Below are 27999 nucleotides of genomic sequence, written 5' to 3'. Positions count from 1 at the left end.
TAATACTAATGCATTTTATTTCAAGGTCACTGCACAAATTAAAAATTAAACAGATAATATAATAAAAGTATTACAATAATAGTACATAGCAGTCACATATCTAAATAAAAACAAATAATTAAAAATATAATAACAATTAAAAGAATTGTGTAAAAAATGCTTGAAGAGATGAGTGTATATACTTTTGTACAATATATTTTATTTACTATTGCTACTTTGATATTTTATCTACCTACACCTGGTGTAGAATATACATGTGAAATGCTTTTGTAATGATTTGTATGCTACCTTTGTTTGTGAAGCAAGTTCTAATAAAAAAATAATTGAAAAAAAGGTTTAAATAAATAAATAAATAAACAAATAAAAAATGGTTGGTTTAATAAAAAATTAAAAAAGGTTAAAATAAAAAAATAAAATAATAATAATTAAAATGAAAAGATGAACATTTAGCGGTTAGTGTTTTTGTTTGACTTCAACATGTCAGTTTATATTTGACTCTCTCTATAGCGGCCGTTAGAGCAACTTCCATATTTGGCACTTCCGACCCAACGACCAACTCTCGCGGTAACTGCCAATGCGCGTGCCGCCGAGTGATGACTATGCGCGTTACCGTGGCGGCGAAGGCGGCGCGTTTCCCTCCGTCCTCACTCCCGTGAATCAGAAGTAGCTCAGGCGGGCTTTCGTCGCTGCTTTTTTAACTACACTTAACGAAAAAGAACTGCTAGCACCATTGCAGTTCATTTATATAAACATAAGACTGACCATAAGGGACATTTGTAAGCCTTTTCACAGTTGAACGAGGGCCCGCTTCCCCTCACACAGACAGAGGCCGTCATGAAGCTGACGGACAATGTGCTGCGGAGCTTCAGAGTTGCTAAGGTGTTCCGAGAAAACTCAGACAAAATCAACTGTTTCGACTTCAGCTCAAACGGAGAGACGATTATTTCCAGCAGCGATGACGACTCGCTGGTCTTATACGACTGCCAGGAGGGAAAGTAAGAGGCGCTTTCCCTCATTTACACCACATTGTTTTTGACGTTAGCTCGTTGCTATGCTAGTTAGCGAGGCCTGCTGCAGCGCTGCGATGCTGCTGTGAGAGCTCTGTGTGTTTGGAAACACCTGCAGCGTTAGATCTGTGTCTAAATGTGTGTGTTTGTGAGCAATATGCAACGTCATCCATCATGTTATTAGAGGTAAGCCGTAATCTGTTAAAAATGAACAGGTAAGTGATGAAATTGGGGTGAAACAAGGCTGCAGCTAACTTGTAAATAATATTTTTTGATTTAGATTAAAGCTGAAATGATTAGCTGATCGATAGATTAATCATTCAGTCATTTATAATGCAGCAAATATCAGAATCAGAATAATCCCAGGAGGAAATAATTTTTGTTACAATACTCCAGTATATAAACAAACAAAAACAACATATGTAAACAAGTAACCACCTATTAAGAACAATATAAATACATAAAAGTATCTAAAATATCAAATTTACAGTTAAATAATGTGCAACAACTTCAAAAAGTGATAGACCGTGTTAGTGTCAGATTACAGTGTGTGTGATGCTGCAGGCAGATGTTGCTTTGCAGAGGGAGGGATGTACAGGACAACGATGCTGACATGCGGGATCTCTCTCAGCAGACGGTATGGACGGAGTCCAACGGCAAGCAGATCAACATCCGGGCTACAGAGCTGTTCTTTAGATGTGATGTGTATGAAACACATTAGCTTATTTCTTCTGTAAATTAAGTGTGAGATACAAATTATTAAGTATGTGATGGACAGATCACGCAATCTGAAGACGACTGTGTGATATGTCATATGATGTAGGCAAACAGTGGAGCAATACATAATGGCTCGCTGCAGCCCTACACAAGTACATCAGTATTTATCTTATGATCCCTCTTGGGGAAATGCCCAGGAGATGAACTGGCACCTCTCCAGCTACCAGTCCACCCTCCACACTTGAACCGGCCTCCCCGCCGGTTCCCAAGCCAAGACAACTAAACAACTAATAACAAATGCTCTTCGTTCAGTTTCAGAGCTCAAAAAACTTAAAAGCTGCTGATCGACAGCCCGAAAAACGTGACGATTCAAATGCTCATTTGTTTCTCTTCTTTTCCCTCTTCTCATGTCATTCGATCAATCGCAGACCCAAGAGGACTCTCTACAGTAAAAAGTACGGTGTGGATCTGATCAGGTACACACACGCAGCAAACACTGTGGTCTACAGCTCCAACAAAATTGACGGTATGTTGATGCACAGATACTCATTCGTAGTTGTTGTTTTGATAACGTGTTCAAGGCGTGTTTTTTTCTTTTTTACTGGTTGGACTTTTGAGACATTGGTCAGTGGTTAATGTTTACAGGACGCCGTATGCCTGTGGATCGCCGCTGTACTACTCGCTTTGGTCTGAGGTAGTTGTTTGTACAGTTTGAGGGTCTGTGATTCTGCCCCATACAGGAGCTAACTGTACAAGTGACTGCCTTGCCCACGGCGGAGTCAACTCGTCAGACCTGCCTGTAATCAACCTCCCATGTGTTGTTGACGGCTTCTAGCTGCTCATGTTTGATGTATGACATTGTAATTATGTTATTATTCTTGAAGATACCATCCGGTACCTGTCGCTTCATGACAACAAATACATCCGCTACTTCCCTGGGCACAACAAAAGGTGAGGACTTGATTTATGCTGGTGTCGCGGTGTACCTTGATTTGATTTAAGTTGTTGTGTTGGAGGCTTCTGTGTTCTCATATTTTTGTTTTCTTGTTTTCGTCTGTGACCAGAGTGACGTCTCTCTCCATGTCTCCTGTGGACGACACATTTATTTCTGGCTCATTAGATAAAACAATCAGACTGTGGGATTTGCGGTCACCCAATTGTCAGGTGAGCATCTGTTGGTGTTGCACTGATTTGTATTTTCTAATATGAAATTAGGGACAAGGGATAAAACCGGTACTGACCTTCTCTTGTCATCTGTAATTTTCAGGGCCTGATGCACCTGCAGGGGAAGCCGGTGTGCTCCTTTGATCCAGAGGGCCTCATCTTTGCTGCTGGAATAAATTCAGAGATGGTTAAACTTTATGATCTGCGGTCGTTTGACAAGGTAAGAAGTGTTTTTTAGTGTGAGAGAAAGACAATTCCTGGTCTCATTTGTAAATGACTTTAATATTATTTTTTTTCATTATCCTTCTTATAAACAGGGTCCCTTTGCAACCTTCAAGCTTCAGTATGACCGGACATGCGAGTGGACAGGACTCAAATTTAGCAACGATGGAAAACTCATTCTTCTTTCTACGAATGGCGGAGCCCTTCGCATCTTAGACGCTTTTAAGGGCGCTGTGCTACATTCCTTCGGGGTGAGAGACAACTCATCATCACGTACAATGTGTGGAAAACGTGTATTACTGGAAAAGAGAACAACACACACAAATCACATCTGTTCAGTGATTGAATTCAACAGATTCAAACAGTGATGGTATCGTTTTGAGTTTGTGTGGACTCCCTAAGGTGCACAAACTAATTTCTCATGAATGTTTGTTTACCTGCAGGGCTACAACAACAGTAAAGGTGTGACACTGGAAGCATCGTTCACTCCAGACTCTCAGTTTGTTATGATTGGTAAGTCAGGTGATTTTGAATTATACTGAGAAAATCAAACAGGAATGGTCTGATGTATACAAAGTGAAACCAACGACGTATGATATCTCACAAATGTCATTCTTTTGACAAATTAAGGTATTTTTATGATATCTCACAAATGTCATTCTTTTGACAAATTAAGGTATTTTTTTAATGTTTTGTTTTTAATCAAATGCTTGTTTTGTTGTTTTTGTCCATATGTTTCAGGCTCTGAGGACGGAAAGATCCACGTGTGGAATGCAGAGAGCGGAATGAAGGTGGCGTTATTAGACGGGAAGCACACGGGACCAATAACCTGTCTGCAGTTCAACCCCAAGTTCATGACGTTTGCAAGTGCCTGCTCCAACATGGTGAGTGAGGACAGTAGTGTCGACACTGAAGAGACTCCTCAGTGATTACTTTTGGAGCTGCATTCAGTTGCACAGTTGTTTTTAGCGGACTTTAGCACCAATAACTATGTATGTCATGGACTTTAAAGTCTTCTTAGTTGCATTATTACAATGTTTTATCGTGGTGTTCATGACAGCCTTGATGCCGACAGTGACTCAAATCTAAATCTGAAATATATTTGACAACTGCGCGCTGTTTGCGTTAACTCTTCTGGTTCATGTAAAAATGAAAAAGACGTACTCAAAATGGCTCCAGTGTGACTGAAAACATGGACTTGTTTCTCGTCTTTCAGGCGTTCTGGCTCCCCACCATCGACGACTGATGACGGAGAAGTGAAGGCTTCTGTTGAAGGCCAAAGTCAAAGTGACCAGCAGGGGTCAGCACAGCCAGCTCTGTAAATTTCCCAGGAAGTGCGGCCCGTTCGATACAAATTGTAAATAAGTTGTTTGCAGAAATAGATTGTTTGTCTATTCTTTTTTTATATTTCTATTTAACATTAAACCATTTCTTTGTAAGATGGTGCTTTGTAAACGTTATTATTGTGTTGTGTGTGTGTGTGTGTGTGCACGTGCATATTACACATATTGTTGAGAGATGAATGATTTCAACCAGATTTGATTTGATTTTTTTTTTTTTATTGTTGATGAATGAATGAATCCATCAGAACCATCTGAAGTTTGTTTTTATTTTTGTCCTATTCATTTTGTTGAGAAAGTCCCTTTTAAATGAGCTGAAATACAATACAATGTGTGAACTCTATATAAAGCTCTAACAGCTATACGATTCACATTTTTATCGCAGGTTTTAAAGTAAATTATTTTTATTGTATATTATTAATGGGGAAAAGGATTTTTAATAATAGATTATAGTTCATGACTTTAGTTTTAAATCTAGATTTGAATGAATTTTAGTCTAATTCATTTTCAAAAAATTAAAATAAAATTATTAAAAAACTTAAAGGATTTTTATTCATTTCATTAGAAACATCAAATGGCAGTTTTAAACTTGTCAACACAGCCAGGTGTTTCATGACATCGAAAACATCTTACACAATCTGTTGACACAGTTGTCAGTGTGTAGTTGTTAAATATGTTGTGTAGCTGTTCCAAAACAATATCCACCTTTAAACAAGATGGATGAGGGATAAGATGTTTGTTTGTTACCAGCTCTTTATTACCATTTGTAATTCACAAACAGAATATTGGTGTTTTTGCTCAAACAACAAAAAAGAAAAGGATGAGCTCGTCAAAGAACGGAGCCTGACCGCCTCAGCAAGCTAACGACTACCAAATCTGACCAAAAGCTCGGTTGTGACATCCTGGCTTCTTAACTCAGAAGTTGGTTATTAGGTTTGCACAATCTCCTCCTCCACTGTGGGTCCTGGTGTGTGGTGGGGGGTTTCACAGGCTGGTGCCCAGGGCTGGACGGTCAGCCAGTGGGAGCTAAATTTGGGACAGAGGTGATCAGGTTGCTTTACTGTGTGCACATGATACTGTCCTAGTTACTTGAGCGATGTCCCTTCTCACACCGTCTCACTCTCTCAACAAGTTCAGACACTCAGCGATCCTCTTCTTCAATAGTTAGACCAGCACTCAGTCACATCATCTGAAGTAAAGGACATATTTACAGCAGCCTTCCTTGATTGGACTTCACTGTCTCTTGACTGGACTGAATATTTGGGCCCGGTGCTGTGGAGCTCCAGTCCTGTTTAGTGCTTCCCGTCTCTCAACACCCCTACTACAGCATTTGGCGGGAGGAGAAGGCCGCTGACCCGCCATGTTTCTCGCACTGGTTGTGACGCCAGAGCTCAGGGAGTTCCTGGCCAGGGCAAGAGGTGGAGCACTGCGCCTCATCAAGGTGCGCATCCAAGATGGTGAGTGACCCAGGACAGAGTGGATGGGATGTAACATATAAAACATTCACGATAATATTTAATCTTAGTTCATTTAATTAACAACATATGTTGGGTGGATTGCTTTAAATTTGTGCAAAAACATCTTTCTCAATCTGTCAACTATCCAGAGCTTGTCACATAAATTGACGCTCAACAAATCATCAACTGGGGAAAAAAACAAGTCCTTTATGTGAGGATGCATCTTCCACGTCTGCTGTTTCTAGTATCTTTGGGTTGAAACTGTGTTTATTTGAGACCTTATGTGGACATCAGGTGAAAACAGTTTTTCCTTTTTGGACTTTTTAGAGGCCTTAAGAGGTGAACGTATCCACAAGAAAAAAAATCATTCAAATAAAGCATGTCAAAGAGACGAGGAGCAATATTTCCCTATCCTTTTTATAATTTGGTCACCCCTCAGATTTTCTCTTTGGAACCCTGACCCCTTAAACATGACTGTAGTGGTCTTGTGTGGCTCTAAAAGTTTTTAAAGCAGTCATGTTGTCTTTTTTCATGAGCTGGAAACTCTTTGTTCTTCAACTATTGACCAATGGTTTCCAGCCAAGGGGTAGAAAATATTAAAATACTAAACTCATCAAGATTTTTCTAATCTTTACTTAAATTCAGTTTAGTTTTACTTCTTCAGGCCTCTTAAACTTATTTACACGAAACTACAGAAAATTTGTTTATCCCCATTTATTTACATTACATTCAAGTACCTGAATACAGAGTGCAACTTCTAAAACACTCCTCTGTCCTCCTCTAATCATTTGGATGAAATATACTCGGTTTGCTGCACAGTAGTTGTAATTGTATTTTCTGGAAGCAACATATTTCCTTGCTTGTTTTGTGTAATACACGCAAAAACAGAGCAAACACATGATTTTGTATGAATGAATATAATATAACATCAGTAGAGACAAATAAGTATAATTGTACTGTCATTTAAAAAGTCTAAATTGTTTCACATGCAAATTTAAGTGTGTTAATTCCAGCTATTATGTTTGGATGAGGAAATAAGGGTTTAAAAATCTTTCTGTTATTGTGAACAAACAGAATATATTTCACCCGGATGGGAGTTTTTAAAGATGTTCAGAACAGCAGTAAGTGTTAAAAACATGACTTTGGGGGATCATTAAATATCTATAATATTGGAATAAACTTGTGCTTCAAATATAAGACTCATCTCATAGTGTGTTGTGTGTTAGAGCTGTGTTCAGGCTCCACAAATAGATGTGGTCACATATGAAGAGGTCACAGACAAAAACAAAACCGCTCCTACAGACTCCGTTGAACAACCTGAATTAGAAGATTGCATCAGCTGTGCGAGAGCGGGCATTGGGTGCGTCAGCTGAGCAGTCTGTGAGGAAATGTTCAGTGAGGCAATGTGTTTCTAGGTAGCAGATTATCGAGGTTGACAGTTATGTTCATGGGGTGTTTATGTCTTGTTTGGGTATCTGACTGGCTGTAATCTGATTCATGACAGACACATTCTGGGGCTATCTTTACAGAGTGAGGCTATCATATTAAAATTGGTCTAATATTTGGGGGATTGATGTCAACAGAGACGAGCTTGGTGCTACAGAGACAGAAGGGTGTCAGCTCTGTTTTACTTCCTTACTGAAGCGCTGTGATCTTCCTGGGCGTCACTCGGTTATTTTGAGCAACATGTGACTTGACATGGTTGCTTGCTGCTTGCCCAGTGACACACATGTCTGTCCCAATGTCAAAAGAGAAAACAAGATCATTCTGGCTGGTTTCATCACCGCTGACTTGGTCTCCTTTCACCCAACTCCCCCCCTGATAGCGTTTGTCTCATGGTTTTATTACTTTGTTTTAAACTTTAAGGTAAAAAGACAATACACAACAGCTGAAGGGAGTCGTTTACATCAGGTTTGATACGATCATGTGCCTATAAAGACTAAGAGAGAATGGCTAATGGAAAGTATGTGTGTGTGCAGAGCTGGAATGTGTTGTGCCCCAGAATAGCACCATGCCCCAAGAGACTGTTAGGAAATCCCCCTGCACCCCACAAGGACGTTAAACTTTAGGTGCATACATGCTTTTTGTGCGTTTCATTAAGCCGTGCTGCTATTAGGGTTCTGATCTGATCATATTTTTAACCCCAGAGGTTGGCCTTTGCCTTCTTTCACCACAGCACAAACAGAGAGAGAGAGCAAACAGTGAGACCTCACGGACTCTCGCTTCAGAGTTTAGTGAGTTTACACATGAAGTGGTAAGCAATGAGACCATGGTGATGGTTAGCCATCAACAAATGTTTTGATAATCAACTAAAGAAATGTTTCTCAGGGTGGGTTTAGCTGTTTTTCTGAGTCAATTAAATACTTTCAAAATCTGCAGACAAAGCAGATGTATTTGAAGACGGGCTTTAAAAAACTGTTAAAAACATCTGTCCATCTGTCCAAACATCTGTCCCTATTTTCTGACATTTTATACACCAAGAAATTAATCTGTGAATTTAGAAAATAATTGAGATGAGAGCTGATAATATTGTTCTTTGTTGGACCAGTTTGGGAGTTTGTTTTTGTGTTTGCATTCTACCACATGAATATACCATAACTGTTTACATTGTGCTTATAAATATACTGTATCTAAAATGTAGAGGCCGGGGTACAATGTCCAAAAAAAAGTGTCCAAAAGTTGACAAAATCAGTATAAATTGAGAGACGTGCATGCTCAAGGACCAAATGATCAGGACTAATCTATGTAGCATCTAGATATTTGACTATCTATTGTTTTCTACTCTACTGTTTTGTCAGGAGCAGGGCTACTATGATATCAGTTTTTCACTACATGATTGACTCCGAAGTATCATGGGAATATCTAGAGAAAGTTTATAAAAACAATAATCATGCCATCAGCCAAATTCTTCTTTGACTTTTATTGTTATTATTATTTTTGTCTCATTTTTGGCAAATGAAATGAAATGAAATTAAAAACAATTACAGCCAACCAGAAATGAAGCACTGAAACAACTCGATTATTAACCCAATATTATCATGTCTTTATTATTAACATGATATCAATGTGTCTCTTATTTCACTATATCACAGTTATCATCACTGCCTGTATGTTGCAACGCTAGTTGGGAGTAATTGGCTTTTTGTTTTTACTTTTTATTTTTTAGAACATGGATAATAAAAGTAGAACTTCAGAGCACTTCAAACAGTATACACCTGCTTTTTATAATCACTGAAATAATCCTCCTACATGTAAATCATTGCTGCCTGTGACTGTAGACTACAGTCCTACAGTCCACCTCCTACAGTGTGAGTCTATGTGCTTTGCAAAGGGCAGGCTACATATAGGGGGTTATGGTATGTGATGAGTACTGGTCTGATTTTCAGAGCAGCTGGTGCTGGGGGCCTGCAGAGAGCCAGAAAAGAGCTGGGACCAGGATTATGATCACTTTCTGCTTCCTCTCCTGGACGACCAGGAGCCCTGCTACATCCTATACCGCCTCGACTCCAAGAATGCACAGGGCTACGAGTGGATCTTCATATCATGGTCTCCTGACCAGTCTCCAGTATGCCATACCACATATTCTGCCTTCTGCACCATATGCTGAAGCTATATTCTCATATTGATTTTGATAGGTGAAAACCTCAAATAGATTTTAACGTATTTTAAGGAACTTAAAGGAGACAAGCAAATAGACAAAAACGATTAACCAAATAGATATATATCATAGAATATAAAGGTCAAAGGATGGATAGTCATCAGAACATTATGTTAGGCCTACTAAAAAGATTAAAAGAAGATAAATTTGATAATATCAGGAAAATAATTTAAGTATAAGGATTTGTTGTCTGAAAATCAATTTAAAACAAGAATAATAGAGTAATAACAATAGTCAAAAAGTCACCACTCACAAAAATGTTCACAAAAAGAGATAAATATGTCTAATGTACTGGTCTGAGGTGGTTACGATCTTAATCCAAGGGTCATGCTGCAAAAATGCTGCATCCTACATTTCCCATAATGCAGCCTAATAGCAGCTACATGATTCATGAGATCTAGGCTGCTGGTTGCCCATCTCATTCAGACCCCGCACTACAGTTTATAACAAAGTCTCAAGCACAGTCCAAGATAACTCTGATGACATTGTCAGATTACTGTTTCTAAACATTTTAGAAACTCTGTCTTGACTTCAGTCTTTCTGACAAACATATATTTTCCCCTCTGATGGTTGCAGGTGAAACAAAAGATGTTGTACGCTGCCACCCGTGCCACAGTGAAGAAAGAGTTCGGTGGCGGCCATGTGAAGTATGAGATATTCGGCACAGCTGAGGTCAGAGATATTTCAAATTCATTTTGATGACGTGTTTTAGTGGTGTTTGTCCTGTACTTCCTGTGAAGGACCACTTGTTTTGCTTGCAACATTAGGAGGACATCTGTTTGCTGGGCTACCAGCATCATGTGTCATCCTGCTCAGGTCCTGCCCCGCTCACATTAGCTGAGCAGGAGCTCCAGAGGATCAAAATCACAGAGGTGAGAGGTCAACATGCGTCCGGGGGTGTTGTCATGAGTGCATGTGCCATGGGTTGGTTGTGTCTTTAATATAACTTCCTCGATTTGAGATGTAACTTTTTGTTGTGTTTGCTTTTTCAGGGCCGGGTTAAACAGGTATGTTGGTACAACTCTAACACTGCAACCAACCTTTTAAACGCTTTTTGAATTATCCTTTAGAGGCTTTGTGTGTTTGCTTGCTGCCCTCTGCAGGTGAAGACAGACATCAGTGTGGAAAGTAAGCACCAGACACTTCAGGGCCTCGCTTTCCCTCTGCAGGAGACAGCCAAAAGAGCCCTACAGCAGCTTGCTCACAAACGCATCAACTACATACAATTGGTGAGCCTGAGGCAATAAGAGTTTAATAAGAGGTTTGGTGTCAGGAGTGTTGATATATTTGACCTTTACGTTATTGTTTTGTTTCAGAGGTTGGATATAGAGAAGGAGACAATCGAGTTGGTTCACTCAAACCCGACAGAAACTCGGGAATTGCCCCGCAGAGTTCCCAAAGACACTCCCAGATACCACTTTTTCCTTTACAAACACTCCCACGAAGGAGACTACCTGGAATCTGTTGGTATGTCACTGATTTGTACATCTGGACTGCAGACACTGAGAGACACTCGGAGAGAGCCATATTGGATCCTTTATCATTTACATGAATGCTTCACAACTGTTTTGGCTTGTGACTCCTTAAAATGAAGCAATAGTTACTTATGACTTGATTGTTTTTTTAGTGGCAACTCATTTCTTATCCAGTTAGTCATCTAGTAACAACCCAGATTTATTTTGGGACTTCTTGGTGGGTTGTCCTCATCTACATAAAACATAAAATATTTACTTTTGATTCTTATGAATCGTATTCTTTTTGCACATTCCTGCATAAACTGTACACCTCTTTCATTTAAAATAACGGCCATATTGTTCATATTGTCTCTCATTGTCTTGACTTTTTTTTTCTTTATGCTCCTTGGCTTGCTGTATTTTTAATCTTTGTTTATATTTTAGTTATATTTACTGTGATGCAGTGATATACTGTACTATCTGACCTCTCCTTCTTGCTTGCAGTGTTCATATACTCCATGCCAGGATACAGCTGTAGCATTAAGGAGCGGATGTTGTATTCTAGTTGCAAGAGTCGACTACTGGAGGAAGTGGAGAAAGATTACCATTTGGAAATTGCTAAAAAGGTAACAGATAGATATACGGATAAATACAGGGACAGGGAATTACATAACACAGTTTCATACAGTGTTGCTGCTGAGGTCATGCTCTGTGTGTTTCACACGTCTTTATACTCAATACATTTCCATTTAACTTCTTTTAGATGTACAGAAATGTATAACTAAAGGATTATCAGTGCTTATCTATTAGAAATTCAGACCTTGGTGTTGACTTATATAGAGTTATAGACATAATATACAAGTGAACCGTTCACAGTGTTAGATTGGGAGAGTTTGGATCTCAGGGTTTCTAGTTGTTTTACTTCTTTCTGGTTGTTCCAGACTTACATAACCTTACATATGTTCAATTTAAGTTATTTCTTTATGTCCAACTGTGTCTAATGGATTACATGCTTATTTTTATTTTCTACAGTTGGAGATTGATGATGGGGATGAACTGACAGGGGACTTTCTGTATGAAGAGGTCCATCCCAAGCAACACGCCCACAAGCAGGCCTTCGCTAAGCCCCGTGGCCCAGCAGGAAAAAGGGGACACAAGCGCATCATTAAGGGTCCAGGAGAGACCATACAGGACAGCTAGAGGCTACCATATTTTCTTCTATAGTTGAGACTGCAGTTCCAGCACATGTCCCCCAGACACAACAAAGAAACAATTGTGCTATATAACAAGTATGTTTTTGATGAAAATATGATGATAAATGAGCTTAAATCTGTTTTCCCCACAAAGAAATCAAATGCCGCAGACAAAAATATATGTGTATATCATCACAAACATGACTAATAACAAAAGCTTATTTAGGTTTCGTGATGATTTCCACTTTTAAAAAAAGAGAAACTCAGACAGCTGGCCTTGTTCTTCCATACTTACAAAAATAAATATAAATCTGCAGCTGACTGTATAATAGACTTACTGAATTGTTAATGCACTGTCAGATGTTTCAGTCCTTGTGTCTAGCCTCCAATACAGGTTTTGTATCAACAATATTTGTAAGAGATAAACAATATGGAATAAATTCTGAATAAAATCTTGTTTATACTGAGGTATTAAACCCTGGTACAGATTTGCGTATTTTTATTCGGCATGCTCATGTTTAATGTTTCGAAATACTTCCTGTTGCATATGCCTGTAAACATTCTTCATGGTTAGGATTTACATGGGATAAGTAAATCTCTGATTAAAGAGGTTTTAAATTAGACCCACAGCTGTACATTCAGCCATCTACGATTGATTTACCTGCATGAAAATCATATCAAATGTGTAACCATGGCTGCACGGCTATGATTGCTTGACTTGTAACAGCTCTTTTAATGCAGAACTACTGACAGTGCTTTCAACCTGTTAACCTATTTCCTTCACAATCCTCCTCCCACTGTCCACATGTCCCTGCAAAGTACACAACCCCAGACGAACTGGTCCACAAGGTCAAGGTCACACTAATGACATACACAAACAATAGAAGGTCTGCTATCTCTTAGTTTGTCAACTAATTGGTCATGAGTGTCTTCTTTGACTAATCTAGTTCCATGTATGGTTGTTTTTATTGAACATGGTAGGACTATTGCTCAGTCATTACTAAAACAGGACAACAGCCCTGCTAGCAGCTATGTGAAGCTTTGCAGCAATGCTTTGAACTATGCCAACGGCACATTGAGAGCATGTTAACATACTGATGTTTAATCTAATGCCTAGGGTTCATATTTGCCATGTCAACTTATTTTAGTGTGTTAGCATGCTGACATTTGTCAATTACCACTAAACACAACATACGACCGACACTAATGGGAACGGGAACGTCGTAAGTTTTGCAGTTATTTGGTCATAAACTAAAATATAGTATAGTTTTGACCTGATAGTGGCACTAGTGGAATGGCCAATATTGTTCAGGAACCATGAACGACCTGCTGGTGACGCGAGAAGAAAAGTTATGGATTGAACAAACTTGTGATTCATCCTCAGGGGAACATGAATCGCATTTTCATGGTCTTCCGATAATTGTTGAGATATTCTACCCAAAAACAACAAATGTCAACCTCGTGGTCAGTAGGAGTCATCATCATGAGACCATGAATGTCTGGCAATTCATCCAGTAGTGACTAAGATATATCAGTCTGGACTGGTTCTGACCACTTAGAGCCATCTTTGGTGGACAGTCTGACTCTGCAGCTCTCTCTCTAGGCCCGTTTTCTGAGAACAAAGCATACAGCACAAACATTCTGTCATACAGCAGATGGATTTGCCGATTCCAGGCAATTAAAGCTTTTCTCAGAATCTTCTGGAAACGTCTATTTTGTCTCCACGTTGGAGGAGGACAACAGTTATGCCAAACATCCGCGTTCTCCCTCTCAGTTCTGTAGTCTGTTCGAGGAAGATATCAGTACATATATATGTGGTGTGTGTGGTGCTGATTTGAGTAGGGTGGTGTTAAAACGCTAAATGAACGACAAACCTGCAGGATAAACAGAGTGAAGCCCTTTGTTGAGTCCACAGAAAGCTTAAAATAAACATAAAGCAGATCCATGTCATGACAACCTTTGCATGTTTCTATTTATAGCAGCACGTCACAAAAAATATTAAAAAGCAAAACCCTGAACACTTAAATCCAATGTATGTATTTTATAATGAAGTCTTCAATCTTCATCTTTTATCTTTAGGGAAAATGTTTGACATTAGAGAAATGCTTTTTCCACTTTCCTTTATCTTCCATGATAATCTTTATGTTTAAGACAGTTGGTCAGACATTTTAAGGCATCACTTTGGGCTCAGGGAACTTTTTTTTTTTTGAATAACAGAGTAAACAATTTATCAGTTAATAAAGAAAATGTGATGAATTTAAAATGAAAACAATCATGAGCTGCAGCCTTAGTCCAAATACGTTGGTGCCTCCACAGATACAGTTAACCTTGACTTGGGCTTGTTGTGCAGGGCCTTCTTTTCTCTATAATTCATGTTGTTTTGACCTTCTTGCACCTCAGCATTGTGCGTGCAATGAGTTTCTCTAACGTAGTCACTAAAAAAAAAAAAGGCCTGAATAGGAATACAGAGCGAGGAGGGTTCATAGAGTATGTTCCTTTTCATCTTGAAATTCTTGGTAATTTCCCTGCCTGCCTCGTATAATGCTCTCCAGTTACAACACTAAATCATCCAGATGGATAATCTTAAATGTCCCTGGGGCCTTCTCTTGTGTATTTGGCAAAAATGCCTTTACATTTTTTTTTTTTATATTATGCACCCCAGAATTGTAATAAATTAAAGACAACCCTCATTTAGAAATGCTGCTGTAGCCGTTCGAAATTAAAGACAACCCTCATTTAGAAATGCTGCTGTAGCCGTTCGAGCACCACGGTTTAAAAAAAATTCTTTATGAGGAATGTAATTTCTTTAAACAGGCAAAGTTATGGTGCTTTTCATGTCTGACAGGTTCTGTTTTAATATCCTTCATGTGATTTTTGTAAAGTGACTTTGTGTGCTGCCAGTTTCTGGTCAGGTTTAGCATGAAAGAGATGTTGTTGTTGTTCTTAAGTCATGCTTTCTGGCTACAAAAATAATAAATAAATGAGTTTCCACTAAAATAATTGTGGTATTCTTTTTCTTTCTTTTTTTCTTCCTTTCCTGAAAAAAAGAAAAAAGTATTTGTTCAACCACATCCAGCCAGGATAGATAAAGTCCACAAGACTTCTTAGAAAAGAAAGCTCATTTCAGGATTTCTTGGAAAAAGATTCAGGAGGCTCTTGTGGATATGGATGTGACTGTGATACAGCATAGTTTTATGTTGCTTTGATATCTAATCTATCACACACGCTCAGACTATTGTTGAAGTATATATATTTAGACTTTCTGCCCTGAAGATGTTCCTCAGATTTACAACAACATGGTGATAATAAACGTCAGCAGCCGGCACTGATTCTAGTAATTTAAAATAAAATATGTTGAGCAGATGTGGAGTCTTACATTTCCTAGATAGATTTCTTAGAAATGAAATGAACAATATGAGTAGAACAATAATAATCATTTAAAAAATGAAGTAGATCTTACACTTGAAGCACATGATTTAATAGTTGAACCATGATATAAAATACTGGTTTAGACAGGGGAGGGGTGGCAAACAAACCTTCTTTTTTTAAAAAAAAAATGTTGTTTATTGTCATAATAACAAGTTGCTTTCTCTAGCGTGCCTAATTACTCCAACAAACCTCCGAGAAAACCTCTCGTCGTGTTTTTCCACCAGGATCGAGGGGAATCTGTATTACTGGAAACAGCCTGTGTGCATTCCTATTATCTTTAATGTTGAGGCGGTGAATTCCCAGAATGAAGGCTCTGTCGGGGCCGCCCGGCGGGGCGGAGTCAACCCTGCGATTATTCCTGGAAAGCGGATAGGGAGAAGCCGCCGCGCGATTCCTGGGAGCGAGCGCCGGGTTCAGCGAAAGGAAAGGAGCCGAGCGAGCGCGAGAGGGAGAGAGAGAGTGAGAGAGAGATGAGCTTCAAAACACCACAACAAAATAAGAGGGTGGCGGAAATGAATAACAAATAAAAAAAAGATGAGAAATAAGCGTTAAAAAAAAAGAAAAGACGTTAAAGGTCCCCAAAAAACAAAACATTAAAAAAAAGAAAAGACGTTAAAGGTCCCCAAAAAACAAAACATTAAACCGCTCGAGACAGTTCAGCTGTCACAAAGCGAAACAACCGGCGGTGGTTGGTGCGGCCGGTGTGACGTCAGAGCTGCCGGTGCTGTGAGGAGTTCTCAGAATAGACTTCTAGGAAACGGTAAATTTTAAAAGCCAAGCCTTTTACACTCTGTCCTTCACACGTTTGGATCCCATTCTGGTGACAACACACTCCAAACCGCTGCTAGAGAGATTCTTTTTATTTTATCACTTTACTCTTTAAATTATTATTATTATTTATTTGATTTTTTTAAAAACTGTTTTTCATTTTGCAGTGTTGTTATATAAACCACAAGGACCCAGACCCCCTTATTTGGGTTCAGCGTCGGAGCTCTTCGTCTTCTTTTATATCGCTTTAAAAACAAAATACAGGTTATACATGCGAACCCGATGTTGGAAAAAGCTTCTCCTTCTTTGTTCGCAGCTCTCTTTTGTTTTTAATAACGACCGGACTTTTCATTTCTCTAACCCTTTAAGACGATTTAAGAAATAGCATGATCCTTTGTGTGCCAGGGTGAGTAGACTTTTCTTTGTTTCTCTGTCTGTGTGTTAAGAACATTTTGTATTTGCAACGAGATGTCTTTAGGAAGTCTTTAACGCACGTATTCTCTAAATCAAGTATTAATCAATTAATTAATCAATTTGAAATGTAAAGGCATTAATTATATAAAAAAAACCGAATCTTTATCGAAACCTGCTTTGTGCTAATAGAAGTAATTATACGGTACTTTGTTTTTTTAATCATTAATTCAGGAAAGTGTGACTGAGGATAAAATGTTTTTTTTTCCAAGAGCGTCCTAGCCAAGATTCGTGTCAATAACATGACAAACAAAGCACACGTAACACAAAATACGTCATAAAATCTTAATCAGATTAAAAAGTCATCATAAAAATCATAAATAAAATTCATTTTGTGGCTCTCAAGTTGAAACTGCTCAGTGAATTGATTTCTCTTATTATTATTATTATTAACAAACAGCAGAACAGCAAACATAATGTGGGTGCCTGTGTTAATGTGCGAGACTAAAGCCCACCCTTTTGTTGTTGAATGTGTTTTTCATGCCATCTAAACCACATTTTTCCATCCTAATTAAAGTCCCAGAGCTCGTCTGCCCGCTGCGCCATCCACTGAAGTCCCACAGGGCATGCGGGCAGGAACTGTACCTCCTACCCCTTGCCTTCAAAGCACCCCTTCGCTATGGGACCCCACAAAGGACCTGTGGGCAATCGCCAGCAACTTCTGCTATCTAGAGAATTCAGGTACAGTATGCAAAGTTGCACATTTACACTGATAAGATTCTTGAAACGCCACAAACTGTTCCAGGCTCTGTTGTAAAGATATTTAGTTGAATTTCTAAAGCAGCACACATGGCAGTGGAAAGGTCAGCAGTTTGTTCAGTGACTAATATTTAGGAATCTGTGTGTGTAGGATGGTACTGGGGAGCTGTAACTGCGACACAAGCCCACGCTGCACTTCAAGAGGCATCTGAAGGAGCTTTTCTGGTACGGGACAGCAGCCACCCTCTGTACATGTTGACCCTCTCGGTCAGGACTGCGCGTGGTCCCACCAGTATACGGATCCAGTACAGTGGCTCCCAGTTTTTGCTCGACTCCAGCTCCCCGGCCCGGCCCAGTCTGTCGTCCTTCCCCAGTGTGCCCAGCCTGGTGCAGCACTACATGGGACCACAGAGGAAAGCAGAGGAGGAGAAGGTGGAGGAGGAGGCTCCTTCAAAACCCACTCAACAGACAATTCAGGAGACATCTGTGGTGTTAAAACTGAAGCGGGCCGTGTACAAGCCCCAGGGCCTCCCCTCCTTACAGCACCTTACACGGCTCGTCATTAACAGACACTCTGACTGCCCTGACCAGCTACCACTCCCGAGGCCTCTGCTGCGTTACATACAGGACTATCCCTTCAAGGTATGAGACGGGGGTCCCTCAAGACCATCATTCTGGCTGAATATCAGCTGACTTAAAGGAAGGAAATAAAACAGTGAAACAGGTCCTTTGTGCCTGTAAATGACATTGCTGCTGCAGCAGTCGGAGGCCAGTCACGATAATAATACTAGACACAGGGTCATGCTTTTGCTGATAGAATATGTACAAATCCAGTTAATGCTGATGTGCCTGGTTACAGACTTAATTTGTCAAGGACTGGGTGGTGAAACACCCCAGAGAGAAAGACGACTCGTGAGAAGACTCCAGTACTGTAATAATCTACACTTTATTTTATGATGAATGCGGAAATTGTCCATGTCCATTTGACCCTCATCAGTTCTGGATGTACATACTGTTCCTCAGAAGTACACCGATTCCATCTTTTACACCATTTTATTTTTCTCAGTAAGACATTTTTTCTACTTTTTAACATGTGTACATTTTTTCTATTAAAATAAGCGATTTGAGTCTAACCCGCTGGTTGTTTATAATGATTTTCTCTTGTGTTGCTTAATATTGTCAGTATTACTCACAGGAGAAAGAGAAATACTGGCCTCATTAGTAACCAGCCACATGATGGTTGCTCTTGTGACACTTGTTACGAAATATTTTTGCCTTCGATCACCTTTGAAACACAAAGACTGTGTGGCCTTTGAGCTTTAAGTGTGTAGCAGACGCAGACTGTGCGAGGAAGTAAAGGCCACATTGTGTGCGTGTTAGTGTGTGTGTGTGTGTGTGTGTGTTTTTGCTCAACAATGCGTGCAGCCTGCATCTGAGTCAGCGAGTGGACAAGCGAAGGGGAGGATCGTTCATCAGCGGATTCACAGAACTACTGAATGCTTCCTGGGAGGAGGGTGAGATTCTGAGAGGGAGTGTTCTAAGAAAAGCCTTGGTAATTACCTTCAGCTTGCTTTTGTGCCATCTCGCACACATTTTTTAAAATTTTTTATTTTGTGCAGCAGGATGTGATTGCAAATGTTATCGGATTAAAAAGTGCAACAGTTACACGACAATGGTTTGAGCTTCTGCAAATTGTGAATTGTGAAGGTGATCAAAACGGAGCAAGCGCCGGATTTGGGAGCTCAGTGGGGGTAGGGGGAGCTGAGATTGTGGCAACCTGGGCTGAAGCCAGTGTAATAGGATCTCAGTTTCTCAATCTTGATCCAGTCTGTGGTCCTTGTTTGACTTCTTTTTCTGAAGGATGCAGAACCGTGGCCTAAGAAATAAAATAAAAAAATCAGTAAATTAGAGTCTTAATTTAGACCTAAAATGTGAAAGAACCACAAATTAAGAGTGTGTTCAACCTAATTTTGTAATTAAGGCAAGATTTTGTTAGTGTGGCATTTTACTTGAAATCAAATATACAGGGATGGGCCTGAGAGATCAACATGAATGCAACATTAGCATGAGGTCACAGCAGGTTAAAATGAAGGACAAAATCATTTAATGAAGTCCAAGGTGACAGACAAAAAGGCAGAGAAGCGGTTCTCTAGTCGGACCTGCCGTTGATGTCGTGCCGTGTTTCCACATAATGCATCTCTTCAACATTCGCCTCCACCCACCGTCGAATGAGCGGGGGGTGTCTGGGGTCCACCTCCAAGTAAACACGACTGTAATTCAGCAGGAAAAGAATACAAAATGCGTTCAAATTGAATTATCAGCAGGGCGGGATAATCAGAAGTAACCTTGAGGTGACAGTGGCGTCTGGAACTGTATTCACTGGAAGTCTTTTAAAAAAGCGTAACTCATTTTAAGAGGCAACATGATACATGTGTTTTTCAGAACATGCTGTTCCTGTCACAACCCAGCGATGCCGTTAGGAATTAAACCCAGGTGGGCTTGTTTATGAGTGTGTGTGTGTGTACGTTTGTGTCGAGCAGCAGGGTTCCTTACCCATGATTTGTCAGAATCTGTGGAGCCACAGTCAAAATCTGTTTGATAACTTTAAGGCCATCTTTACCGCCATCTAAAGCGGCGTGGTCCTCAAACCTGCACACATATACAGCACACATATTATATCGCTTAAATACATGCCATGCATTTGAGATTTCTAAAAAAATACCTTTTGTAACGCCTAGCGCACTGATGCATTTCCAAATTATATTTTTTGTCATGTATTTTAAAATTATTAGTAGAACTTTAAATTAAACCCCATTTTACCATTTATAAACCATATAGCAACAGTTATTTTAATGGTTTGTAGCACATTATAACACACTATACTACTCAAATGAATAGATGTGTATTGAGTCAAAACTTAATTAACATGTTGACACCAGCACATACATACATTTCTTTATGGAAAATAGAAATATATAACTCAAATGAAAAGTATGTTAAATTAGCAGTTAGTAGTAAATGGAAAATAACAGTTTTATATCTTTCCAGATGCAGAAAGCAGCTTTTAGGTCATATTTATGGTCAATGTCAAGGATTTTCTTTTGTTGTAAAATAAAAAATAAAAAAAAAACATCCCTCTATCAATCTTTTCACAGTGAGTCTAAGAAACCCAAAACTCTTTTCTCTGAATTCCAGCTTTACTGCTGTACTGCTATCTGTCGTCGGGGCGGTACACGGGTCGGCAGATGAAAAGACTTTTTGTAGAGTTTATCGATATCACACATTTCTCAATAACCACAACTCCTCCGTTCTAACTTCCCCCATGAATTCATATTGTAATCAAACAGTTTGTGTGTATCAACAGTTCATTTCATTATAGCACACTGTAAGGATTTGTTTCTGCGTGTATGTATTATTTTATCTATAATAACAAATATATTAAACTGTGCTATGAATCATTCGTCAAATGTCCAGATCTTCACAGGGAGTGTTGTAACTGTTGACAAATGCCTGATGCACATCTAACAATGTATAACCATTTGTTAGATGTTTATACTGCGTAAAAATGCTAATCTACGGGGAGGTTAAATATAACAAATAATTAAGAGAAGATGAATGTGTTTTTGCACCTGAAAATTTCAGGTTCCAGTGACGTCATATCCTCTGAGAACAGGTACGGGGGGTTACTGACTAAAGCTGAAACAGGACTACAGAGGCTGACCACAGTTTCTGCGTCTGACAAAACACAAATACAAACACTTTTTAAAAAAAAAATCATCAGGCAGTGTGTTATTTAACAAATAAAATGCACCTTACTTACCTTTTAATACATCTATACAATAAACCTGTAATCTGTCCTGAAGCCCCAACCTGCAGAGAGAAATAAATCTTTAATCAGAAAACAATAACGACATTTACAACTTGTTTGCATGCGTGCTATGGTGCCGTTACCTTAATGCGTTCTCTCTTGTTAAATCCACTGCATCTTGGCTTTGATCCACAGCAATAGATTTAAGCTTTAAGACGGAGAAACACAAAAACGGTTGTTTACTGTTTGGACACAATGACCTCGTGGGGGAAAAGGGGATTTGTCTGTACCCGTGTTTTTGTCTACATTGGGAATTTATTAAGTGATTAAAATGTAAAATCTAACACATGGCCATCACGTGGTACCCACAGTAAAGATTGGTGTGACCTGGAGCTCGAAAACCCATTTCGTGGAAAAAAGGAAATGGAGAGATTGACTTTGTTTTAAATTGAGACCAGCCAGTGTTTTTAATTAATTATCATATGCTGTTGGTAGTCATGTTGTATCGTGGGTAATGTAGGCACTAGGTTTTAACAAGGAAGAACAATGCATGGATAAGAATAAGATGACAAAATACCCACAGACGTCTCGGTTTGGCATGCATACATTTGCTTATTATACCAGGCGACGTATAGCTGAGGCTGGTGTGAATGGCATTACTTTTGCAGGTATTTGCCATTAGATGAAATGTCAGGGGATCACCAAAGCTAGTCCAATTCATCCTGAGGAAAACATGAGCGTCTACACCAAAGTTCAATTCAGGCAAAGGTTGTTGTGATATTTTGGTGGTGGGAAGTGGCCAGAAATCTCATTCCCACAATAAGACACAAACCTCACCTGAGGCATACTATTCAGCAGACTAAGAGAAATGGCGCCAGAGCCACACCCCACTTCCAAGCACGTACGCTGGCCGTCTGCACCCACTTTAGCTCCGGGCTCCATTTCCAGATCAGTGAGCATGAGTTCAACCAACTCCTGCACCAACACACAGAGAAAACACAGCTCTGATTACGTATGACTGATCATTGGGAGCTCACTGTACATTGTATGGCGTGCATGGCCCGTTTTTTCTCCTGTCTAACCTCGGTTTCAGGTCTCGGTATGAACACAGGAGGTCTCATCTTCAGCGTCAGATCTCTGAAGTCCCACTCCTCAATCACATACTGCACAGGCATTCTGCACAAACACATGTTTATAAGTTATCTCCATAAATAAACATCTGAATACATATTTATACGGAGGCGGTGTGTGTATTTACCTGGATAGGCGTCTAGTGCAGAGCTGCCACATTTGCTCTGTTTTTTCTCGGCTGAGAAACTCTGTTAACTTCCCGTGCTCGAGACTTTCAATCTGGACAAAGAAACAGCATGTAAGGACAGGAACAGATTATAATAAATGTTGAGACAGGCACTCAGATCTGTCAATGTAGAACAAGCTCAACAAATGTCAACTTACAGTTTTAGCCCCGAGGAGATGGGCAATGATGTAGTGACTGGAGTTGTCAGGCTCCGTCACACCTCTCTCCTCAAAGTGTCTCTTCCATACATCCACTGCCTGACGTGCTGTGATCCTGCCTGCAGGTAAGGCTGGAGCTGGAGCTGGAGCTGGAGCTGGAGCACTGCATCTACGCACTGCATGAGAGCCCCAAATCCCCTGAACGCATTTAAGAGAGTCTCTAAATAACCATAAATTTACAGCCATTGTCATTTCAATAATAATTTCACATGCCTTCGCTGATTTCCCCAGTCAGCATGTCCCCTCAGGGGAATCCCTATCAACATACGTGAGGAGTCAAATTTGAAAACTTAAATTAAAAATCAAACCTCAGACACCAACGCAGTTTTCATCATTTCCTCTACACAATGTAATGGAATCCAGTACATGATTGCGTGACACTGAGTAGTGTTTCTAATCAGCTCTCCCTCATGTTTTTCTGTCACTGACAGGAAAACATTTTTCAGTATGTTTGTGGCTCAAAGCTTCTTGAATGTCAATGTTTTCTGCTTCTTTTGACTGTTCATTTTTGTCGCACTAGAAATCAAACAAGTAATCAATTAATAAAATGTGATTTCTAGATTAATTAAAGTTGCAGCTCTGCAGCTTTATTTTTGGATATGCAGTGAGGCCTGACTGCCTCAATATTAAAAATGGGACAATGACATTACTTTTTTAAAATTTATTTTTTTTTATTTACTTTTACCAAATTATAAAAAACATTTTGACCATTTCAATTACGTCCCTGCATTTTGAATTAACAGACATGTATCACACTTTCTCTCATACATGCCTATTATCCTTTTACATGTTTACTGTGTATATTATTTGCCCATTAGTTTCAGTGTGTATCTCCACTAAGATGAAGTGGAATCTGAAATTAAAGATGCCAATTTCAGACCTATATTCAGTGAGACAACTTATAAATAAATATCTTAAATCCACCAGGCAGAGGAGTGTGTTCAGTGGCAGACTGCTGTCCCAATCCTACTCCACAAATACACAACAAATCTCTCGTCCCCCTGACCACCGGACTGTACAACAGCTCTCAGTTATGACAGGGAGGACACAAAGCACAACAGACAAATTGACAATCTGATTCTTGGTTGCAGGGATAACTTGGATATTCTGTTATTGTCACTTTTGTCAGCCTAACTACAGCTACAGCCTAATTTAACTGTATATGGTTCTATTTCTTATTTCTCTAAACATTTTATTTCTATTTTTACTTTTATATAGTTCTCTATTTGTAAAGATCTTAGCACAGGTTTAATTTCTTAGCATATATTTTATTTCTTTATACGTTTACTCTCTGTACTGTGTTTAATTGTGTTAAATGTATTTTAATTTCTGCAGCATGGTGGTGCACTGGTTAGCACTGTCCCCTCAAGAAGCAAGAAGGTTTCTGGTTCGAACCTCGGCTGGGGCCTTTCTGCGTGGAGTCTATGGGTACTCCAGCTTCCTCCCAAAGACATGCACTTAACTAAACTGGCTTTAGTGTGAATGATGTATATGCCCTGCAATAAGCTGGCAACTTGTCAAGGGTGTGGATGAAGCCTCTCACCCTAAATCAGCTATTATAAGATCATGGATGGCTGGATGTTGACTTCTTAGCCCAGGTTTAATTTCTTTGCACAGATTTACTTTAAATGCAGTTTAAATTAAGTTTAACGCAATTTATCTTGTAGGTTCATTTTAATGTATGTATAATGTATGATTAGTCTGTCTCATGCTCTACAGTATCTATCTATCTATCTATCTATCTATCTATCTATCTATCTATCTATTCAACCCCTTCTGTAATCTGACACAAACATGGTCAATGGCTTTTTGAAGTTGTTGCACATTATTTAACTGTAAATTTGATCTTTCATATACCTTTAATAAATATATATAGTTTATATATATATATATATTGTTCTTAATAGATGGTTACTTATATTTACATATGTTTGTTTTTGTATACTGGAGTATTGTAACAGAAATAATTTCTTCCTGGGATTATTAAAGTATTTCTGATTCTGATATCTATCTATCTATCTATCTATCTATCTATCTATCTATCTATCTATCTATCTATCTATCTATCTATCTTTCATGTACTGTAAATCAGCTATAACATTACATGTTGGTTTGTTTTAATGTATAGCAGCCTGTTCTTGCTTCATTGTGCTAAAACCATCAGCTGTACTATAAAACCCCTCTGAAAACAATGTGACCAGTTAAGTTACCTTTGGTCCAAAGCCTCTGCAGCCTCTGCAGCCTGCACGCAGAGATGTTCTCCACATGACACTATATTGTTCGTGCAGCCATCAGCTGATTTGGATAGCTGACTGTCCACTTTATATGTCACCTGTATCGTCCTACACTGACATTAAACAACATGTTCTCGACACTTTCCTCAGCGTGACCTACACATGGCGGAGAGAAGCGCTCGTGCTGTTGATAATGACGCAAAAACGTCAACTGCGGATGCGGCGCGCGCTGCGCAGGACTGACGCTGCTGAATGGCGGTGCCTTTACGTACTGTCGGATAAATGTAATGTGAGGTAAATAATAGTGATCAGCACTAAAAAAAAGGAAAAACTAAAACTAAACTAAACATTTTATATTTTATTTACATTGAGGTTGCTGAAATAATTTAAAAATCACGACTTAAAACAGGTGTATACAGCCGTTAGCTAATATATCGAGCTCAAATACACTTTTAAAACAAAATGATGCGATTGTAGTCGTGCCATAGTTATTTAAAAAAGTACAACAGGAATTGTATGGTATTGTTATTTGTTGAAAAAAAAAGACTAATCGCTCATTGTTTACGTGGTATTTGCGACGTCCGTTATGTGAAACACTAAATTCCGAGGCGCTCCTGAAGTACTCCATATTGTGGTTCCTCAGCGTGTCGGGTGTTGCAGAGTTGTTTGTTAGTTTTTTACACGGTTTGCAGCTTTTATTATTCAAGGCACATTGATAATACATTATGTGGACGTTGTGCAAACGTTAGACACGTTAAATATATGTTTTCCGGAAGTGACTACGTTGTTTTGTTTAAATCTGGAAGCGAGCAGCTAGCCTCAGCTGCTAAACAACAGACTCTGAGTCTGTCATCAAAGACTGAAGCGGCTGAAGTTTGTTCATTTGACCGCACACACAGAGGTCTGCGATGGGCATGGACAACCGTATAGAGTGCATATTCTTCAGTGAGTTTCACCCCACGCTGGGTCCGAAGATAACATATCAGGTGAGTGCAAATAATGTGTTTGCTGTGGCTGTTTAGCGTCACAGTTTAACACTTTGTTAGTTAAAATCACTGCGATTGTATCATGCTTTTATTTTGATAGGAAACTGATACATACACGGACGTTAAAGTGTAATAAATGCTGTTTTTAATTTAATAAAGTCAACCGTTTTAAAAGATATGTAGCCGCCCTTAAATCATGAGTTTCATCCATGTGTAGGAAGTCAAATGTTTTTATTTCAGAGGTGTGTTTACTTTTAATCAGAATATATTACAGTAATCATCAGGAGTGTGTATAAAAGCTTGTATAGTATTTATTGTTTTCTTCAGACTATAAATATTATCCAACAGGGTTTAAAGGTCCAGTGTGTAAGATCAGGGGCCCTCTATTATTCAGAATAAAGCAGACATGAAGTATAATATTCATAACTATGTTTTCATGCATGTAAAATCACCTGAAAATAAGATATTTAAATTTCTATTACTTTTATATCTACAGTATGAGCGGGTCCTCTTCCAGGGAGGCGTGTTTCTACAGTATCCCAGAACAGACAAACTAAATACTGACAATAGACACACCCCTTCAAATGTGGTTTCTTTACACTAGGTGGGCGAGGGTGATGTGAGGAGATTGCAACGCTGCGATTAAATCCTACACGCTGGACCTTTTTTAAATTTGCCGTATTCTGGCATCGTAACCCTAAAACACAAGCGGTGGCACTGATTGCCCTCATCCTTATATTGACTGGAGTCGACATTCAAATAATTTATGTAATGTAATGGTAACCAGATATTTAATCCCTCCTATTATTCTTGTGGTATTGACGTTTGAGGTGAAAAGTACATAATCCTCTTGGTGTATCCTATAGGTTGCATTTTATCATGCGTATCCACTCTGTCCTTCCCTGACAGGTCCCAGAGGAATACATTTCACGGGAGCTCTTTGACACAGTTCAAGTTTATATCATCACCAAGCCAGAGCTGCAGAACAAATTGATAACAGTGTATGTAACCTTACTCTCCTCTCCCTTTGATCAGATTTATTTTGATAACTGTGTTTATGTTTTATGTTTTTATGCTCTAATCCTCTGTGCGCTTTATATCTTTTTTTTAGCACTGCCATGGGAAAGAAGTTAATCGGGTGTCCTGTGTGCATTGAACATAAAAAGTACAGCCGAAACGCTCTCCTGTTTAACCTCGGCCTCGTTTGTGACGCCCAGACGAACACGTGTGCCCTTGAGCCGATTGTCAAGAAGCTGTCTGGGTACCTCACAACTCTGGAGGTAGTGATCTGTACTTGTCACATTGATTTGATATTTGTATACAGTAATAACACAACTCAGAGATGATCATAATTCTTTTTGCTTTGATGTGTTGCAGCTGGAGAGTGGCTTTATATCAAACGAGGAGAGCAAGCAGAAACTTTTACCCATCATGTCGACCCTGTTGGAAGAACTTAATGCCACAGGAGCCTGCACATTACCTATTGGTATTATTTTGTGTGTTACTGTGTGTAATCTGGGGAAAACAGTCATCTGTGTCTTTAACATCCATCCTGAAAGTGGTGGTGAAATGTGTGTGTGTGTGCACTACAGGAAACAGCCCTGATTTAGTCAGTGGCTATAAAAGTGTGTTAAGAAAGTGATAAAACATCTTGTTCAGATACTCAGATAGATTGTTTGTTTGTTTGAAGATATTATTGTAGCAGCACCAAAAGTGGCTGAGTAAAAGTGCACAGATTGAATTTAGTGACATTTTATTTTATGTGCAAGTATTCAATGTCAAATGTATTATTTTATGGAAAATAATATTTAGAATAATTATATTGATTATTCAAAAGGCCAAACATAACTATTACTAGTACTTTTATTTATTTTTGA

General features: G+C 39.1%; 5 protein-coding genes across 6 annotated transcripts in view; 4 read left to right on the top strand and 1 right to left on the bottom strand.

Annotated features, from left to right (window-relative positions):
* Positions 1–554: 554 nt before the first annotated feature.
* On the top strand, positions 555–4556 carry wdr82 (WD repeat domain 82). Its single transcript, XM_019262965.2, has 9 exons — positions 555–995; positions 2153–2250; positions 2609–2675; positions 2789–2888; positions 2992–3108; positions 3206–3361; positions 3554–3623; positions 3852–3994; positions 4327–4556. The coding sequence occupies exons 1-9, from the start codon at positions 835–837 to the stop codon at positions 4354–4356; spliced, it is 942 nt and encodes a 313-aa protein (XP_019118510.1). The 5' UTR covers positions 555–834; the 3' UTR covers positions 4357–4556.
* A 916-nt stretch (positions 4557–5472) lies between these two features.
* twf2 (twinfilin actin binding protein 2) lies at positions 5473–12688 on the top strand. Its single transcript, XM_010745857.3, has 9 exons — positions 5473–5907; positions 9294–9472; positions 10142–10237; positions 10333–10437; positions 10558–10572; positions 10669–10794; positions 10882–11032; positions 11524–11645; positions 12052–12688. Exons 1-9 carry the CDS (start codon positions 5811–5813, stop codon positions 12217–12219), a joined length of 1059 nt encoding a protein of 352 aa, XP_010744159.1. The 5' UTR covers positions 5473–5810; the 3' UTR covers positions 12220–12688.
* Positions 12689–16237: 3549 nt separating this feature from the next.
* Positions 16238–18712, top strand: cisha (cytokine inducible SH2-containing protein a). Of its 2 annotated transcripts, none has more exons than XM_027279589.1 (3): positions 16238–16401; positions 17398–17561; positions 17731–18712. In XM_027279589.1, the coding sequence occupies exons 2-3, from the start codon at positions 17447–17449 to the stop codon at positions 18225–18227; spliced, it is 612 nt and encodes a 203-aa protein (XP_027135390.1). In that variant the 5' UTR covers positions 16238–16401; positions 17398–17446; the 3' UTR covers positions 18228–18712. The 2 variants fall into 2 exon arrangements, with proteins under 2 accessions (XP_027135390.1, XP_010744158.1); XM_010745856.3 differs by lacking the exon at positions 16238–16401 and adding an exon at positions 16423–16815.
* A 150-nt stretch (positions 18713–18862) lies between these two features.
* Positions 18863–25349, bottom strand: hemk1 (HemK methyltransferase family member 1). Its single transcript, XM_010745868.3, has 11 exons — positions 25113–25349; positions 22843–23040; positions 22646–22737; positions 22470–22563; positions 22225–22362; positions 21531–21595; positions 21400–21449; positions 21209–21314; positions 20133–20228; positions 19739–19849; positions 18863–19455 (listed from the first exon to the last, which is right to left on the bottom strand). Exons 1-11 carry the CDS (start codon positions 25167–25169, stop codon positions 19392–19394), a joined length of 1071 nt encoding a protein of 356 aa, XP_010744170.3. The 5' UTR covers positions 25170–25349; the 3' UTR covers positions 18863–19391.
* A 393-nt stretch (positions 25350–25742) lies between these two features.
* nprl2 (NPR2 like, GATOR1 complex subunit) overlaps positions 25743–27999 on the top strand; it is a 7976-nt gene continuing 5719 nt past the window's right edge. Inside the window, exons 1-5 of the mRNA XM_027278811.1 lie at positions 25743–25843; positions 26034–26122; positions 27032–27123; positions 27234–27402; positions 27500–27608. Of these exons, the coding sequence (XP_027134612.1) occupies positions 26045–26122; positions 27032–27123; positions 27234–27402; positions 27500–27608 (448 nt within the window). The 5' untranslated portion in view covers positions 25743–25843; positions 26034–26044. The remainder of the gene's footprint in view (positions 25844–26033; positions 26123–27031; positions 27124–27233; positions 27403–27499; positions 27609–27999) is intronic.

The sequence above is a fragment of the Larimichthys crocea genome, chromosome VI (assembly GCF_000972845.2).
Source record: "Larimichthys crocea isolate SSNF chromosome VI, L_crocea_2.0, whole genome shotgun sequence".
NCBI classification, from domain to species: Eukaryota; Metazoa; Chordata; class Actinopteri; family Sciaenidae; genus Larimichthys; species Larimichthys crocea.
Note: the sequence above shows the minus strand (reverse complement) of the source record. Positions and strands in the feature narration are given on the sequence as shown.

Coding starts and splice junctions, on each gene's coding strand:
- wdr82 (XM_019262965.2), top strand. CDS start 835: ATGAAGCTGACGGACAATGTGCTGCGGAGCTTCAGAGTTGCTAAGGTG. Junction 2,251..2,608: donor CAGCTCCAACAAAATTGACG/GTATGTTGATGC, acceptor TTATTCTTGAAG/ATACCATCCGGTACCTGTCG. Junction 3,995..4,326: donor CAAGTGCCTGCTCCAACATG/GTGAGTGAGGAC, acceptor CTCGTCTTTCAG/GCGTTCTGGCTCCCCACCAT.
- twf2 (XM_010745857.3), top strand. CDS start 5,811: ATGTTTCTCGCACTGGTTGTGACGCCAGAGCTCAGGGAGTTCCTGGCC. Junction 10,238..10,332: donor AGATATTCGGCACAGCTGAG/GTCAGAGATATT, acceptor TTGCAACATTAG/GAGGACATCTGTTTGCTGGG. Junction 11,033..11,523: donor AGACTACCTGGAATCTGTTG/GTATGTCACTGA, acceptor TCTTGCTTGCAG/TGTTCATATACTCCATGCCA.
- cisha (XM_010745856.3), top strand. CDS start 16,796: ATGATCCTTTGTGTGCCAGG. Junction 16,816..17,397: donor ATGATCCTTTGTGTGCCAGG/GTGAGTAGACTT, acceptor TCCTAATTAAAG/TCCCAGAGCTCGTCTGCCCG. Junction 17,562..17,730: donor CTGCTATCTAGAGAATTCAG/GTACAGTATGCA, acceptor CTGTGTGTGTAG/GATGGTACTGGGGAGCTGTA.
- hemk1 (XM_010745868.3), bottom strand. CDS start 25,169: ATGTGGAGAACATCTCTGCGTGCAGGCTGCAGAGGCTGCAGAGGCTTT. Junction 22,363..22,469: donor TACCGAGACCTGAAACCGAG/GTTAGACAGGAG, acceptor GTGTTGGTGCAG/GAGTTGGTTGAACTCATGCT. Junction 19,850..20,132: donor CAGATTCTGACAAATCATGG/GTAAGGAACCCT, acceptor GCTGAATTACAG/TCGTGTTTACTTGGAGGTGG.